Genomic DNA, 18,123 nt, shown 5'->3' with positions numbered 1-18,123 from the left:
ATAATCATCATTTAGTTTGAGACTCCACCGTAGATTAAGGCCCACAGTATTACTTGTTTTACCATTAGCCACGATTTATTGTTCATGTACTTGTAACCTTATTGTATCTTCCTCCGTTCAAAAATGATAGCCCTCTTTGTAAAACGATAACTTAAAATCGTACAATTTTTTGAAGAAAAATTTAACATTTTCCTGACAATTGACTACATATCATTGAATTTTTTAAACAAATGAAAAAAGTTTGAATTTTTCTTCAGAAAAAAACTACTATTTTTAAGCCCTCTTTTTGTGAACAAAACTATCGTTCTGGAACGGATAGAGTAAATAAAATACAATTATTTCCGTTAAAATATATAGGTCCCTAGCTACCAAATTCGTCGTAGGCCATGATCGATTAATGTTGAAATCACAACCAATTGGCAATTACTAGTAATTTTTACTTTCCCAATATTCGCTTAGCAAAACACAGACGTTTACTGTTATTTCTTAAGCTCTAAATCAAACTACATTTTAGTTGTTACCTTTCATTTTCTCCAGAGATATTAAACCTAACCTTCACAATACAGTATTTTATTTTATTTTTGAAAAAAAAATAAAAAATCTAGGTGGGCCGTTCGATTCTGGGCCTTGTCGGAGCAGTGCCCAATGGCTGTGGCAGACACTCCTCTCGAAGTGGAAAAGCCCAAACAATGGGAATATTTCCAACTAGGGGCCCACGTATAGGCCTGAATAGCCTGATACACAACACTGAGTCGAGGGGTTTCAATTGGTTAGAAAATATAACGAGATTTACTAATAATTTGTTTGAACATCATGTGCATATTTGGCGGCTCGATTTCAAACGAGTTTTTATCGAGACGATCACGTGCCGATCTCGAGTATGTCAAGACTGACAGTGTTCTGTTTTAAGTTTGAGATTTCAAAGCTTCATGAACTTCAAAATAAAGTCCAAATTTAGTTTATTTGTTAAGATTTTAGTCTCAAACAAATTTTTGAAGAGCGAGCTCAAATACTTGTTCAGTGTGTGAAAATATAGACATATGTACATTAATATTTCATGGTGTCTCTTTCACTTGGTTTATTATTCCAATTACATTTACAACCAATTATTATTATTATTATTTTTTTAAAGTCGTTCACATCTAGCTTAAAAAATGATTACATGCATGGACAGTAAAATAGTACATAAGATAAGATATCCCATATAAACGGAAAAACAACATATTATGAATGTCTTAAGTAGAGGTGATAAACCATCTGTAACAGGCTGAGCAGATTGTTGTTCATATATCTCATATAAACGGAAAAACAACATATCAGGTATGTCTTTTAACTGGAGGTGATAAACCAATCAAAACAGGTTGAGTAGCTAGTTGTTTATGTTTGGTTTGAAAATTCAACGAACTTCAAAATATGTTCAAGTCTAGCTTGTTTACGAGACGAGCAGATCTCAAACGAGTTTTAGTTGAGTCGAACACGAGCCGATTTCGAGTAGGTTGAATTTTGTACACATCATAAGCAAAACAAGCCAAGTAATAGCTTATTTGAGTTTGACTTGAAAATTTAACGAACTGTAAAAAAATATTCAAATTTGATTCATTTATGTGACAAACCGATCTTGAACGAGCTGTAAACAAAAACGAACACAAAATCGAACTCGAGTCCTTGGTTCGTATGTCAAACCTCAGTCTCATGCAAGTCAGAGGACATTTAGGATCAGATTATTCGGCTTCTATTTAGCCGCCTCCTCCACTATAGAGATAAAAATAGTGTCACGTTAAATAAAACAACACAACAGTGAAGAAAACCTCTCTCTCTCTCTCTCTCTCTCTCTCTCTCTCTCTCTCCACTTTTACCTATTTGCTTCTCAACTTGTATGTGCCCTCAACGTTACAGCGGAAACCAAAAAACAAGAAAGAGAGAGACGAAGAAACCTCAAAACCATTCGTCCTCTCCAAAAAGTTGATCGCAGCAATTCAACTCTATCTCGCTTTACCAGGCTCCTCCTCGTTAGATCTACTCCCTTCTTTTCCCCTCAATTCCCTCAGAAGTTCGAACGATTTTGAACTCATGGTGAGTCTATCACGACTTCTTTTCGAAACTACTCGTTCCTTTCTATAAGTCCTGTTAATTTATTTTTTCCTATTTTTTTTCCGGTTCTTGTTTTGATGAAAGATGAGTTGTTTTTGTTGTGCAGAGATGAAGCGATTACGAGACGATGTTCATGCGAATTCGCAATTTAAGCGGCCGTTCGTTTCTTCTCGCTCCGAATCGTGAGCTTCCATCTTTTTTCTCCCTCTAGAATTACGTATCCGTTTCTACAATTCTTTGATTCACGAGGGCGTGTTGGTTTGGGTTCGGTTGATTGTGTATCATGCAAGTGGATTTCGGCTTTGAATTCGCTTTTATAGGTCTTGTTTAGTCACAGTTTTTTGTTGTATAGCTGATCTGTCTTGTTACTGGCAAATGATTCTAGAGTTGACTTGTTGGGTAGTTGTTTTGTGTTTTATGGTTACGTTAGACGACCTTTGGAGGTTGATTCCGTTGTGCTTGATGTGGCTTACTTGGCTAGGAGAGAAATCGTTGATATTTTGACAGGGACAAGATGTCGTTGCTTTTAAAACTTTTTTATTTTCTAGTTTGTTTAGTTGGGTGGTTGTGTTGTGTATTTTGTGTTCTATGGTGCGTTAGACGAGCTTTTTGGAGGTTGATTCCGTTGTGCTTGATGTGGCTTATTTGGCGAGAGAGAACACATAGTAGATAGTTTGACAAGGATGAGGCGTCGTTGCTTGAAATTAAAACTTGTTTCCTTTTTAGTTTGTTTAGTTGGGAGTTGAGAGAGTGGAAACAAACCCTTGATTAATTCCTTGATATGTGAGATATTTCCGGCATTTATAGAGTTGTTTTGGCTCTATTTATTGGTTGGCCTCTTCTGTACATGGCGGCATCCCCTTATGACTTTTTACTACATTTATTACTTAAAACTTGTTAATAGGGAAAAAGTAATTTCTTGAGCTTTGGAGGTTGATTTCGTTGTTCTTGATGTGGCTTATTTGGCGTGAGAGAGAAATCGTAGATATGACTGGGAAGAGACATTGTTGCTTAAAATTAGAACTTTTTTCCTTTCTAGTTTGTTTAGTTGGGAGTTGAATGAGCGGAAACCAACCCTTGATCAATTCCTTGACATGTGAGATATTTCCGGCGTTCAGAGAGTTGTATAGTCTCTATTTATTGTTTGGACTCTTTTGTACATGGTGGCATCCCCTTATGACTTTTCACTACATTAATTACTTGAAACTCGTTAAAAGGAAAAAAGTAATTTCTTGAGCGTTGATAGGATCTTATGTTTAACACACTGGATTTCAGTTGTTACACGGTATAGAAGGCTAGAAGTGTGATCTTAATCAGGTGTTAGCCCGTAGTTTTAAATACTTTGTATAGGTTTTAAGGTCATTTACTCTTTGGTGGCCGATCCAATCACGGCTAAGAATGCTAATGTAAACTTTTGTCATTAGACAGTTGCAGTCCTTTGTCTTAATTTGATAAAAATTAAGAACAATAAGACTAGTAGAAAATGCATAAGAGCATATAGTGGGACCTAAATATTTGAACATAGGACATATAGTGGAGGTTTTAGTTGTTGTGCTTTCGGAAGTGAAAGCCTGTCACTACAGAGTAAATGACCTTAAAATATCTACGAGTGGGAAACAAATATTTGTGCGAGCAGCTGTTTTATGGATCGTAGTTTACTGGTATTATTGTTGGGTGAGTTTTATGGCGAGTTAAACTTACAATCTTTCTTGTCATGAAGGAATGGGCAGCCCCATATTCCTGGCGGAGGAGGTGGCGGTGGCGGCGGAGGAGGTGCTCAAAAACTAACAACCAATGATGCTTTATCCTACCTCAAAGAAGTTAAGGACATGTTTCAAGATCAAAGAGAAAAATATGACATGTTCCTTGATGTCATGAAAGACTTTAAGGCTCAAAGGTATACAGTTTTTCCTTATTTGTATACACGTGGAAATGAGTCAGCAGAATAAATATCATGAATTTTGATATATGGGCTTGTTCTTGCAGAATTGACACTACTGGTGTCATAGCGAGGGTGAAAGAACTATTCAAAGGGCACAACAATCTAATCTTTGGCTTTAACACCTTCTTGCCAAAGGGTTATGAAATTACCGTCATTGAGGAGGAAGAGGCCCCGGCAAAGAGAACTGTTGAGTTTGACGAAGCTATAAGTTTTGTAAACAAGATAAAGGTGACATTGTCTTTAAAGATGATGTTGGGTCATTAATTTTGCTTTATTGGGAATCTAATAAAAAAATTTCTTCGTACAGAAACGTTTCCAAAACGATGACCATGTATACAAGTCATTTCTAGATATCTTGAATATGTATAGAAAGGAGCACAAGGGTATTACTGAGGTCTACCATGAGGTAAAGTCGTACTGTTTTGCTTTTTCACAGTAGTTGCATAAATCACTTCATTATTGGACTATCCATCTTTATCAAGGCTTCTATCAGTTTTGATATTTTCTGTGTGTTTGTACTAGGTTTCTGCACTTTTTACTGACCAGCCAGATTTACTTGAGGAGTTCACGAGATTTTTGCCTGATACTTCAGCTACAGCATCCGTACCACAGGTTCCATTTTCCCGACATTCCTTCTATCGATATGATGAGCGGAGTTCTGTCATGGCCATACCACGGCAGGCACCAACGGACAAAGTAAATTCTGGTTTCCTTTCTTGCTTTTCTTACCTTTTCTTTCCCCCACGTTTTTGCATGTTTTATTTCAAGTTCTTTTGTAAAGAGAATATGCTCCTTAATTTTAGCAACGCCGTCGAGAGAGGACTACCACTCCTCAAACAGATCGGGCTTTGAGTCTTGACCGTAGTGACATGGATGACGATAAAACCGTGCTGAAACTGCAAAAGGATCAGAGGAAGCGTGTGGAGAAAGATAGCAGGGAGAGAAGAAATCGTGATCAGGATTTCAGAGAATCTGAGCATGAGAGCAATAGGAAATTCAGTATGCAACACCCTCATGACAAAAGGAAATCTGCCCGGAAGGTGGAAGACTTTGGAGGGAATCCTGCTCTGGCCACTTATGATGACAAAGATGCCTTGAGAAGTGAGTTGGTTATGCCACTTATGATAATAAAAATATGCCCTAAAAAAAATATTTCTTTTAACTTTTTCTCTCTGTTCTAGTTCTAGCCTTCTACGTCCAGTTGTGAATTATAGTCTGTTGTACTTCGGAATAAGATTTTAAGATGCATTTGTATGATTGTTATGGATTTTCTAAATGTTGTGGGATTCAAAACGTTTTTTATTTTTGTTTCCTCTAAAGAATGTTTCATGTTTATTTTGTGGATGTGTGAAAGTGAAACTGATTATATGTACTTGTTGAGGATATTTTCGGGTTTCTAGAGATGATTAGAATCTTTCCGCCCCTTTCTATCCCCTTCTGTCCCTTTCTCCTGAACTCAGTGTCCCCAAGTTGATTAGTATTAATGTGGCTTATTTCTATGTTTCTACGGAACCAAAACAGCTTGTGAGCTTCCTGGGCGAAGCCTGAAATCTGACCTAGGCTGGCCTTGTACCATATCTGTTGGGAGTACATGGTATGATTCATTTATCCAACTGTTTTGAAGTATATGTTTAAGACCTAGGCTGGCCTTTAACTATATCTCTTTCGATTATATGTTATACTTCACTTATGGTTACTGGGGTAAGGCTGCGTATATCAGACATAGGCTGGCCTTTTACTACATATCTTTGGAGTATATTGCTTAGTGTCTTTTCTTTTGTTGGATTGCTTTCACATGATGCACATTTTTGCCATTATAACTTGTTATATTTTTGGTTCTGAGTTCTGCCATTATAACTTGTTATATTTTTGGTTCTCTCATTTCAGGCATGTACAAGCAAGAGTTTGTTTTCTGCGACAAAGTGAAGGAGAGGCTGTCCAGTTCAGATGATTACCAGACATTCTTGAAGTGTCTTCATATTTACAGCACAGAAATAATCACGAGAGTGGAATTGCACAATTTGGTGTGTATAACTCTATCCTGGAAATCTATTCTTGTGGCAGTTATTTTTGGCTGCATCTTTTGATTAACCAAGTGTTCTGTTTACGAACAAGACTTTAGCTTGATAACCCTTACTTAATTTGGGCATTGTTAATTCTACAAGGTACAGGACGGTGGAATCTATCTAAACATGGACAAAGTAGCTGGGCAATTGTTGCCTTCTGCTGGTCCATCCACAGGATTGGTTCCAAAAGTTTTAACGGCCCACACTTTAGACCAAGTTTCCGTCCGTTGTTGCATAGCTCATATAACTGTTATATGCAGTCTCGGTGTTTCTGTTGGTCTTTTGACACTTATGTTGGGTTTTGTACCAGTTACACGTTCTACGTTCTGTAGAATTTTATGAGATGTAGAATCAGACTTAGGCGAAGATAGCTCCACATCCTTTCTTTCCTTTCTGGCTCGTTATATTTTCCGAAAAAAGATTCTTAAGTGAGATTATCCGGACTCCAGTAATAAATTATCCTTATTTTATGTTACTTACTTTTGAATTTGATTGAAAGCTGCATTTTTTTAATAAGGTGGATTTAGGTTAATGCTGAAACTTTGATGAGTTCAGGTTTTGGATTTACTTGGACAATATCCAGACCTTATGGATGGGTTCAATGAATTCTTGGAGCGTTCTGAGAATATTGGTACGCATGTTTTTTGGTTGGCTTTTTTGATCTGGATGTAATAAGGTTGTTTCTGATTATGGTCCTCTTTTGCAGATGGATTCCTTGCTGGAGTTATGAATAAAAGTATGTAAGATTGCCTTTTGAATTATAATAAAAGAATATAAAATTTTGTGCAATTGCTCACCAAAACTGCATTTGGAAATTCAACTTTCATTCCATAATTGGTAACTGTGGATGGAGGAGTAGATTACTCTCCTTTTCATTGATTGTTTAATCAATTAAGACAAACCTCTGGATAATTTACTTTTCCTATATGCCTTGACTAATTTGATGTTGCTTTTCCGTTAATGGCAGAACCTTTGTGGCCTGAAGGCCGTTTGTCCAAATCAGTGAAGGTAGACGACAAAGATAAGGAGCACAGGCGTGAAACTGATGGAGCAAAAGAAAAAGACAGATACAAGGAGAAGTATATGGGAAAATCCATTCAAGAACTTGACCTTTCTAACCGTCAATGTTGTACTCCGAGCTATCGGCTTCTTCCCGAGGATGTACGATTTTTTTTTCTTCTTCTACTTTTGCTTGCTTTAATATCAATAACTTCGATTTTGATCTCTTTGTCATTTTTGACACTGCAGTATCCCATACCTTCAGCAAGTCAGAGATCCGAGCTTGGTGCTCAAGTGCTTAATGACCATTGGGTATCTGTAACTTCAGGCAGTGAGGATTACTCTTTTAAACACATGCGCAGAAACCAGTATGAAGAAAGCCTGTTTAGATGTGAGGATGATAGGTAAAAGTCTATCCAAGAGTGTGTGGAACACTCCTTCAGTCCTTCCCCCAAATCTTCTTCTTCTTCTTTTTTTTCTTATCGTAATATTGACCTTTTGGGTAATACTAGTCTGTTCACGGAGATCATGTTACACCTAATTATTACTGTGTGGAAAGAGAGAAATAGATCTTCCTGAATTTAAGAGCATTTTTTTTATATGCTTACCACTTTTGTTATAGCATGCAGTACTCAAATTATATTTGGTGCTTATATCAAAGATAAAGGTTCCCCACTATCTGACTAGGTCATGTGATTTGATTTGTCCATGGATCTAAGTTGGCTACTGAACTCGTTTCATTGTACAGTGTGGCTAATTTAACTTTGCTGATGTTTGTTTGCTCTGGTAAGGTGACGGAATTGTTGTTTGTAACTTTCAGGTTTGAGCTTGACATGTTGTTGGAGTGTGTGAGCTCAGCTGCTAAGCGAGTGGAGGAATTGTTGAACCGCCTTAATGATAATTCAATTAGCTCAGATAGTCCAATCCGTTTTGAAGACCATTTCACAGGTTTGTAGTGGTATTATATCAGAGCATGTGTTTAAATATTGCTATTACACCGTATTTTTGTTTACAAGTATGGATTATGTTTCTGATTGTTTTGGTCTTCTGTAATTTCATGTAGCTCTCAATCTAAGGTGTATAGAACGTCTATACGGTGATCATGGTCTGGATGTGATGGACATATTACGTAAGAATCCATCTGTTGCGTTGCCTGTTATATTAACTCGTCTGAAGCAGAAAGAAGAGGAGTGGAACAAATGCCGTTCTGATTTTAACAAGGTTTGGGCTGAAATATATGCTAAGAACCACTACAAATCTCTTGATCATCGCAGCTTCTATTTCAGGCAACAGGATTCAAAGAACTTGAGCGCAAAATGTAAGTTGAAGCTTGATATCAAGCTAAAGTAGTTGTTGATGTTAGAGGATTTGATTCTTTTGCCTTCTCATTGTAAGCCTTTTTAATTTCGTATTCTGATAAAGGTGCAGATGTGTGTTATGGCAATAAATGATTGGAAGCACAATAAGTAAGAACACTACTACAAGGTGATATTTTGAAAGCGTGGAAAATTATAGCAGCTGCTGGAATTCTCTTAGATATCTTCTGGCTTTAAATTATAATCTTGTACTCTCAGGAAGCCTTAGTGTTTGCTTTACTACTGTATCACTCTATATCCATGATTCAGATTAAAAAAAACTATATATCCATGATTTGTTTTTATGATTTTCTTTCTTTTTAGAAGCCTTCTCTTTTTAACACAACATCTCTTTCTATTTCTATACTACCTCTACAATCACTACTCCAGTGCTGCCATTATAATCCTTATTTATTACTCTAACTGGCACCTTTACCTCTGCTACCACAATGGTCAATATATACGGCCATTCCAATGCCATTTGGTCTACCACCACTTCAGTCCAGTATTAGCCATCATTGAGTTGAAAAAGCATAGGTTTGCTATTTCATTCATGCTGTCTAACTGATACGAGGATAATTAAATGGATCGTGCAAGTTCTATGAGGTTTCAGTTATTTCAATTTTAGTGAAAGACAATTTTTGGATGGATGAGGTTTATTTCTTAGTTGCTCTTGTTATTTCTTCTGCTTATTCTCACGGTTTCTTTCATTGTTTCTTATTAACAGCCTTGGTGGCTGAAATCAAAGAAATTAAGGAGAAAACACAGAAAGCTGATGATGTGGTTCTTGCTATATCTGCTGGAAGCAGACATCCTATTAGTCCACATCAGGAGTTTGCGTACTCTGATACTGACCTTCATGAAGACTTACAGAAGCTTATCAAATATTCCTGTGAAGAGGTTTGCACAACAAAAGAACAATTGAACAAGGTTATGAGGCTGTGGACTACCTTTTTGGAGCCAATGCTGGGTATTTCTTCTTGGCCTCGCAGTTCAGATGTAAATGAAGATGTTGGAACGGGCAGACATCATGCTAGGGGAAGTACTAATTCCAACAGTGGAGAAGGTGATGGTAGTCCTGGTCCTGGTTTGTTGAGCTCTAAGCAGTCAAAACCTCTCTGCAATGGGGATGGAAACAAACTCCCAGAGCAAGCTAATTCCTCCAAGGTTAGTTTGGGAAATGGTGATACTGCGGCCAAAGATGATAGTTTCCATTCAGAGAAAGAGAGGAAGATTTTGGCTAAAGTGGATACAGTGCCTGGATTTACCACTACAGTTGCTTCCAGTGAACAATTAGCAAAAGCCAATGAATTACTTGCTAATGTAGCAGATTCCATTCACGGGCGAATCATGGAACTGACATCAGGTTTGTGTATCATGAATATGGTTATTTTATGACCCATGATGTTTGTTGACATCAGCTCCACTTTTTTGGAAATCATTCTGCAATAAGTAGGTTCGTCCCTGATCTGTAGTTCTTGATTGGCGTGGACCTAGTTATTGAAATTATTCTACCTCTTTTATCTTTCTCTTTTTAGTTTTATTTTGGCCAACTATCTACCTCTTTATGTCATGTGAAATGATTCTATATTGGAGTGCTGAAATTATTTTTAATTCCCAGGACATGCTGCAACTCCTCCTGGACCTAGTCATGGCGCTGTTGAAGGTAAGAATGAAGCGAGGTCGAATGTTGATGATGCACCTGCACTACAGGTATGTATATGGAGTTTTGATGCATTTTAGAATTGCTTCGCATCTATTTAGACATGCCCTTTGGTATTTATGGTTACAGAGATATTCCCCCTTTGTTCTTCTCTAGTTTTTTCATATATTGAAATGAGAGTATGCTTCTTTTCTTCTTTAGGTTGTCCATGTTTCAAGACCAGTTTCATTTGAAAACGGAACGTCCACAGAGGGTACCAAGGTTAACAGATATCACAAGGACGCAGTTGAACCCACCAAAAAGGAGAGAGAAGAAGGTGAGTTATCGCCAGGGGGAATCCATAAAACAAAGCTTAGTGCAGAAAGCATGCATTACCAATCCGGGAATGGCCAAGAGATAGGTTGTCCGGATGGTGGAGGAGAAAATGACATAGATGGTGATGATGAGGATAGTGGAAATGTCTCTGAGGGTGAAGATGTTTCTGGCAGTGAGTCTGCTGCTGATGGGTGCTCTAGGGAGGAACATGAGGAGGATGAAGATGCAGAACATGATGAAGTGGATGGTAAAGTAGAGAGTGAAGGTGAGGCTGAGGGGATGCCTGATGGCATATCAACGCCACTGTCAGAAAATTTTCTCCGGACCGTGAAGCCTCTTGCAAAGCATGTCACTTCAGCATTTCATGATAATGTGAAGAAAGATTCTAGGGTTTTTTACGGAAACGACTCTTTTTATGTGCTTTTCAGGCTTCATCAAGTAAGGATATACTGTTTTGTCTTTTTCTTTCAGTTTCATTTCTGTTGGAGTATTATGTTCAGTGATTCTTGTTTTTATTTCTGTCCAGTGCTAACGAGGTTAGTTTAGTAATTACTTTGATTCGGGACTAACCTCCTTTAGTCTTTTCCTTATCTTTCTTATTTCTCCCTCCTTCAAAACCCTAATATCAGATTTCAGCTGGAAATAGTTCTAACTTGGGTGGTGTTGGGCTGCAATCCAATTTTCTTATAATATACGATAATATATCTATCCTTTTCTTCCAGATACTGTATGAAAGGTTATTGTCAGCAAAAATGTTCTCAACTGCAGCTGAAATGAAATACGCAATGGCGAAGGATGCTAACCCCTCTGATCTGTATGGCAGGTGGTTTGTCATTTCTTATTTAATTCGTAACAAACTTTTAATTTCTTACACGTATTAGACATAAACTTCACATGGTGTGCAGATTTATGGGCGCCCTATACAACTTGCTTGATGGATCAGCTGACAATGCAAAATTTGAGGATGATTGTCGGGCTATTATTGGAAATCAATCTTATGTGCTATTTACGTTGGACAAGTTAATATATAAGTTGGTGAAACAGGTACTGCTCCAAAAGACCCTCTTTTTGTTCTTTCCTCACTGGTTTCAGACAATGATCTAATTTGGTTTCTATTGTAGCTTCAAACGGTCGCCAGTGATGAGACTGATAATAAGCTTCTTCAGTTATACGAGTATGAACAATCTCGGACGCGTGAGAATTATGTTGATGCAGTTTATTATGACAATGTACATGTTGTCCTTCATGATGAGAACATATACCGATTTGAATGTGTAAGTTTTTTTTCTTGCTTTCTTTCTTTCTTGTTGTTGGAGGCTTTCTTACTTGTGGTTGTTTGACTTGCTTTTATTATTTGTCGCAGTCATCTTCCCCATCCAGTTTCTCCATTCAACTGATGGATGATGGCAGTGACAAGTCTGATGTGATGGCTGTTTCTGTGGACCCTAATTTTGCGGCGTATTTGCACAATGATTTTCTGCCGGTCGTTTCCTGTAAAAAGGAGCCATTTGGTATCTTTCTGCAGAGGTAATCATTTGTCAACTTTGTGAAGTTTATTAGAGCAAGAGCGTAGATTTTGTTTGTAACTAAATGGGCTCTCTCAAATTGACTAGTATTGACAGGAATAACAGTCAAATGATTTGTTGGTTGATTTCTTTTCTTTGTAAATAAAGAATTTGCAGAAAGACACCAATGTTTTCCACCCTACGCAAGAGAACAAAACGAAGGACAGTCCCAGATAAATGTCTCTTTACTCAAAAAAACTCTTACAAATTAGTACAAAAGAATTGGTTTAACGATGGATCAACTTGGAGTGCTAAGTACTAAAAGTTAAAAAGAGATGAACTTCAACTCTTCAAGTTGGCAAGTGGTTCTTCCACCCCATCCAATGTCGTCGTATTGTGCTATTCCCAAGTAATTTATGTTAATTTCCGAAGGCATAAAGTTAAGCCATCTTTCTCTTCTCTACTCTGGCCCCCATTCATGATTGGACAAAGTCAATCACACTCCTAGGGCCAAACCGACAGCAGATCTGCTTTCCAATGCATGTGAGTTCTGACTGATCCAAATAATGCAGAGGGCCTTGACTTTAGGTATCTTGGCATTTGCACAATTCCACCATCCATTAGTTTTTCATGCAAGAACGCATTTATTCAGCTAAACCAACCATACTTGGGGTCAAAGACCAAGTTCTGTTTCCACCATGCAATGAATGGGATTATGAACTCAATTTTGAAATTGGCCCTGAAGTTTCTTTTCATCTGTAAGGGCACTCTAATGATCTGAATTATGTGTCTGTTTTGTTGGGCGGGGTTCTGTCAGCTGTGGGTCTGTGGCGTCCTCACAGTATGTCTCTAGAAACTTGTAGCTTGTTTAAGGTGCTTGTAAGGATTGATGCTCTTATCCATGGGACTAAACTAAAAAATAAGAGTCAGGGAAGCACTTTAATCAGGAAGAAGAAATTAGATTATTGGCTGGCTAGAACCAACATTGGATTTTCTAACTATTATTTGTCTCAAGTATACAGTTTTGATTAGTGTATTTGTGGATAAATATGCAGAAGTAAGCGCCAGTATGCAGGCCTAGATGAATCTTCTGCCATATGCAAGGCTATGGAAGGTGTATGTGTGGTCAATGGTTTGGAATGTAAGATGGCTTGCAGCTCATCAAAGGTATTTCACTGTTACTGTACTTGTCAGCTGAGACACTAAAATATCTGTTGGGCTCAGTAGATACGCTGAGAGGGGTAATGTGAAAATGGATGCCGGGTTGAACGCTAGGGCATAGTAAGTACTTCTAGAGGCTTTCCTACTTTACAAATAACTCATCTGAAGCAGGTTCTTCGTATGCTTACCTTCTTGCTGATCAATAAAGTGAGATGAGCCCCAACTCCTATGATCACACATCTTGGCCTTCTCCGTAGTTTTTCTTTGTCTTTTCAAAAGGGAGGCGAGGGGGTTGATTTCATGTTTTCTTGATGGTTAATTTTTACTTTCTTGCTGATCATAAAAGTATTATGTGCCAGATCTCCTATGTCCTAGATACAGAAGACTTGTTCTTCCGAATGAAAAGGCAAAGATGTATGTCAGCCGGCAGATCTTCAGGCCGTTATCAGGCAAAAGTAGAACGCTTTCACAGATTTTTAACCACCTCGTTATGACATGTTCAAGGTAGAATCTCTCTCTCTCTCTCTCTCTCTCTCTCTCTCTCTCTCTCTCTCTCTCTCTCTCTCTTCATTTTCCTTAACAAATGGGGTCGTATCGCAGGCTTCGCAGCACAGAGAATGATGCAAGGTTTATTGTCACAGGCATGGTCAAAACTGTAAAGCTCTGTTTGGCACCGTGATTGTTGTATCCATTATTCCTCCAGTGACCAAATAATGACTTGACAAAGGTAATAGCTCTGGCTGATGTATCCGGTGAGCTCACGGCTGCTTATCTGGGCCATTGTATTGGTGTAAATAGATTAACCCATAATGTTTGGTAGAGTTGCTGTTGTTGTTTACTTATTAGCTGTGCTCACTCTCGTATAACTTAACTCCTTATGGGGGTACCAAGTTCTGTTGTAGCGCACAAATTTGACGTCTTGTAAATTTTTTTTTTTTTGAAAGTTGACTTGTAATTTAAAATGATCAAATAGGGTGGGGGAAAGGAATGTAACAATGGAAGCTTACATTTGAAACTAGTGGCATTTCTTTTCTGCTTCTCCCTCTGTGGAACTTGAATCTGTTGCCAGAATATTGTTACTGAGTTTGCACGGCTCAATTCGGTTTGGTCCGGTTCGGAAGAGAAATGTTTTTAGATTTGAACTGGTGGCATTTTCTTTTCTGCTTCTCCCTTCGTGGAACTTGAATCTGGTGCCAGAATTTTGATCATGAGTTAGCCCTACCCGCTTTATCGTTCTTTTTTTTTTGGGTGCAAGCTGAAAGGAAATTGCCTTACCATTTTTATCACCGCGCTTGTTTTTGGGTCTTTTATTTGGGTGAATTACATTGTTGCCCTTTCAATTACATTACGTGATTTACGCTTGCTCTCGCAAAATTGGGTCTTTTATTTGAGAAAATTACAGTACATTTTTTGCCCTTTCATTTGCATTACATGATTTATGCTTGCTCTCTCAAAAGTGCAAGTTTTCTTGGGAAAATTCTTGAGTGGACGGTTAGCGGTTAGCACTTCAAGGCGGGTGTTGTTTGTCTGATTCATCACGTGCTGGCCACGTGCTGAGTCTTTTGTCTCGTCTCGTGGCTGCCCCACTCCATGCTTTTTCCAGCTTTTCTCACCTGTCGGCTCTCTTCTACACTTTTTAACCTTTGAAGTTTACGAATCAATCTCCTTTAACGATGTTTGAAAAAAAAGAAGAAAAACAGAGTCGAGATATAAAATCCCACTTTTCACTAATGGGGTTTTTCATTTAATTTGGGACAAAGTCTTGTATGGATTGGTTTGACTTATAAATTGATAGCACACTAATGAAAGTCGAACGTTAGATCAAAAAGTAAATTTTGTTTTTTTTTTTTAAGCTTTCGTTGTCAGGTGACTATTGTTGCGTTAATTCCCCCACATGCGTACTCTTAGAATTTTGAAGAAATAAAGAATTACTTCCGTCTGAAATAGCTATTGAAATGGTAAATGTTGGACTGCTTTTTCAGCATTTTTTAAAAACCAATTGGTGTTAGGATGAGTTTCAATTAATTTTGTTTTTATGACATTCGGCAAATTTATTTTTAGAGCGATTACGACGAGATATTGTGTGATCAAGTCCACGGTGCCCCAGCAGTAAACCTTTTACTTAGAACTGCTGTGAGTATGTTACATTATGTACTATGCTTCTGTCTATTAAACACATTATGTATTACTCCATACTCTTACTAAACATGATGTTCTGGTAAAATTAGTGGTAAAACCTGGGTATTATGGCATTAAACACATTCTTAATTATAAGTTGGACTTTTCTTTCTTTTACTAGTACAACTACACACGTTCGTAATTAAGGTTGGACAGTGAAATTCTCCACTCTGTTTAATGAAATGGTCAAAAGAAAGCACCCGAGGAATGTTTTCTTGACTGCATGGAGCCATGCACCGCTGTCCACGTGCCCATGACAATTAAACGTACCTAATATTTAAAATTAGGTTTTGAATGAAATGCTTTCTAGTTATACTATACTAGATTCCCCACAATGTCCAACCGCACTTGATAATCATAAATACACATACCATAACAGACCAACATTCCAGAGTGAGAGAGAGAAGTATCCTGGAAACAACCCAGTTCGTTTTGGGATTTTGGATTTAGATTTGTAGGTAATGAATGCAGAGAGAAATAAAATAATGATTAGAAATAGAGGTAATGATTGGAGAGAGATAAATGAAAAAATGAGACTAATACTTGGAGAGAAATAGAATAATTATTAGTAGAATCCAAAATTCAAAACTCTTAAACGAACGGGGTCTTAGGCTGTAAGAAAGTGATCTATTGAAATCCCAATTCCGGCGTGGATAATCTCCCTTTGATACCAATGGGCTTTTGTTCCCATTGGTAACTCCTGTCTTCCCCACGTGGGAGGTCAGGATTCGATCATTTGAGATTCAGGACTATGGATAGTTTATGAAATATCCTGTGAATTGCAAACTAACATACAATACCCAACTAACCACCGCTAATATATACTAGTACAATATTGACAAATAAAAAATAAAAAATCTCCCTTTGAATGGACTAGAGAGGGGATCGGTTAATGTACTCGTAAACTAGCCCAAACACCATGATCGTCGAAAAAAAAAAGAGGAGTTAAAAGTATAGGTTTAGTGTACATAGAAGTTGTAAATGATGCGTGAACCAAATGGGTAAGGCACCTCGAATTTACTTAAATACATAGCATGTGGTCTCACATGTCCTCAAATGATGCGTGAACCAAATGGGTAAGGCTCCTCGAACCAAACAAAAACTATTACTCCTTCCTAGAAACTCTTCCATTCATTACTATATACTACTAGTATACTTATATAAAATTAAATTCCAAGAAACCATTATTTGAATTGACCTTCCCTCTCCTCAATTCATTCAACCAGAAACCGCGTCCTTCTGTTTCACACACATTGGAACATTTCAAGAAAAAAATTCAAGAAAATCTTCATCTTCTATTTGAATATCTATCTCTCATTCCATTTCCCCAATCAAAACCTCTTCTTTTTTTTTTATTATTATCTATATTTGAATCTTTCTCATTCCATTTTCCCCAATTAAAAACCTCCCCCCATTCATCCCTTCCACATTCTTTCCAAAACCCAATACAAATTAAACAAAACCCAGAAAAAGCAAAAAAAAAAAAAAAACAAACAGCTACCAAATTTACCACTTTTAAGCATGCCTCCCCTGCTTTTGATAATTCCTCTGTTTCTGTCCCTGCTCTGTCCCTCGTCCGCGATCCGATCGTTTCCGGATAAAATGATCGCGGACGGCGTCGGTGATGAATCAAATATGGTTTCCAGCAACAATTTCATGGAAGCCCCGGTGTACGAAAACGGACACGAATGCCCCGTCTCGGCGAAAAACGACGCGGTGTCATCGGCCAGTGCGCGAGAAACCTGCGATGACAGGTTTATCGTGCACGTGGCCATGACCCTCGACGGCGAGTACCTGAGAGGTTCGATAGCAGCCGTTCACTCCGTTCTCAAGCACACGTCGTGCCCCGGAAACATCTACTTCCATTTCATCGCTTCCGATTCCGGCTCACCAACTGCCAACGAGTTAACCCGGATTGTCCAATCCACATTCCCGTCTTTGGCTTTCAAGGTTTACCCGTTCGACGAAAAGCTAGTCAAAAAGTTGATCTCGTCGTCGATCAGGAAAGCTCTGGACAACCCGTTGAACTACGCGAGATCTTACTTGTCCGACATCATCGACGAATGCGTCCACCGCGTGATCTACTTGGATTCCGACGTCGTGGTCGTGGACGACATCCGGAAGCTATGGTCTGTTTCGCTAACCGGGTCGAGAGTCATCGGTGCTCCCGAGTACTGCCACGCGAATCTCACGAAATACTTTTCGGACGAGTTCTGGTCCGATCCTGAGTTGTCAAAGGTGTTCGATGGGAAGAGGCCATGTTACTTTAACACGGGCGTGATGGTGATGGATTTGAGGAAATGGAGGGAGGGGCGCTACGGGGCGAAAATCGAGCAGTGGATGGAGGTGCAGAAGGAGAGGAAAATATACGAGCTGGGTTCGCTGCCGCCTTTTCTGCTGGTGTTTGGCGGAGATGTCGAGCCGATCCATCATAGGTGGAACCAGCACGGGCTCGGCGGACACAACGTGCTGAGCAGTTGCAGGTCTTTGCATCCGGGCCCGGTTAGTTTGCTGCATTGGAGTGGGAAAGGGAAGCCGTGGAGGAGGCTCGACGAAGGCAATCCGTGCCCGGTTGATCGGCTTTGGGCACCTTATGATCTATATAGACCCTTTTCGCAACACCTGGAACAGCGGTAGCGATGATCATCGGAGATCAATCATCTAGTCCAATACAGTTTCCTATTATTTCAATTCTTTTGTTTGTTCTGTTTATATAGAGGTATGTACAGATTAGATACAAGGGTAATGTGGCTGCATTGTGGCCTCGGGAGAACGGTTTTTGTGTAATGATGTTTGTTGAGCATACAGATATGAAATTTATTTATTTGTTCTTGTCTCGAGTGTTCTA

At 38.5% G+C, this 18,123-nt stretch overlaps 2 protein-coding genes across 4 annotated transcripts; both read left to right on the top strand.

Moving 5' to 3' along the window:
* The first annotated feature begins 1,841 nt into the window (after positions 1-1,841).
* On the top strand, positions 1,842-14,115 carry LOC131304878 (paired amphipathic helix protein Sin3-like 2). Of its 3 annotated transcripts, XM_058332326.1 has the most exons (24): positions 1,842-2,073; positions 2,198-2,273; positions 3,812-3,988; positions 4,078-4,261; positions 4,341-4,439; positions 4,556-4,729; positions 4,837-5,134; positions 5,921-6,057; positions 6,655-6,730; positions 6,806-6,835; positions 7,067-7,260; positions 7,348-7,502; positions 7,919-8,046; positions 8,162-8,416; positions 9,181-9,819; positions 10,075-10,166; positions 10,318-10,869; positions 11,154-11,254; positions 11,337-11,475; positions 11,553-11,705; positions 11,795-11,958; positions 12,992-13,103; positions 13,457-13,601; positions 13,698-14,115. In XM_058332326.1, the coding sequence occupies exons 2-23, from the start codon at positions 2,200-2,202 to the stop codon at positions 13,589-13,591; spliced, it is 4,068 nt and encodes a 1,355-aa protein (XP_058188309.1). In that variant the 5' UTR covers positions 1,842-2,073; positions 2,198-2,199; the 3' UTR covers positions 13,592-13,601; positions 13,698-14,115. The 3 variants fall into 3 exon arrangements, with proteins under 3 accessions (XP_058188309.1, XP_058188310.1, XP_058188311.1); XM_058332327.1 differs by lacking the exons at positions 1,842-2,073; positions 2,198-2,273; positions 3,812-3,988; ... (1 more) ...; positions 4,556-4,729; positions 4,837-5,134; XM_058332328.1 differs by lacking the exons at positions 1,842-2,073; positions 2,198-2,273; positions 3,812-3,988; ... (3 more) ...; positions 4,837-5,134; positions 6,655-6,730 and having other exon boundaries at positions 6,016-6,057.
* A 2,327-nt stretch (positions 14,116-16,442) lies between these two features.
* LOC131304879 (probable galacturonosyltransferase-like 10) lies at positions 16,443-18,107 on the top strand. The gene has a single exon (XM_058332329.1). The coding sequence runs from the start codon at positions 16,797-16,799 to the stop codon at positions 17,910-17,912; it is 1,116 nt and encodes a 371-aa protein (XP_058188312.1). The 5' UTR covers positions 16,443-16,796; the 3' UTR covers positions 17,913-18,107.
* The last annotated feature ends 16 nt before the right edge of the window (positions 18,108-18,123 follow it).

This window comes from Rhododendron vialii, chromosome 10a (assembly GCF_030253575.1).
Source record: "Rhododendron vialii isolate Sample 1 chromosome 10a, ASM3025357v1".
In the NCBI taxonomy this organism is placed as follows: Eukaryota; Viridiplantae; Streptophyta; class Magnoliopsida; order Ericales; family Ericaceae; genus Rhododendron; species Rhododendron vialii.
This window is presented reverse-complemented; position numbering and strand designations above follow the sequence as displayed.

Coding starts and splice junctions, on each gene's coding strand:
- LOC131304879 (XM_058332329.1), top strand. CDS start 16,797: ATGCCTCCCCTGCTTTTGATAATTCCTCTGTTTCTGTCCCTGCTCTGT.
- LOC131304878 (XM_058332326.1), top strand. CDS start 2,200: ATGAAGCGATTACGAGACGATGTTCATGCGAATTCGCAATTTAAGCGG. Junction 6,836..7,066: donor TGCTGGAGTTATGAATAAAA/GTATGTAAGATT, acceptor CGTTAATGGCAG/AACCTTTGTGGCCTGAAGGC. Junction 7,261..7,347: donor ATCGGCTTCTTCCCGAGGAT/GTACGATTTTTT, acceptor TTGACACTGCAG/TATCCCATACCTTCAGCAAG.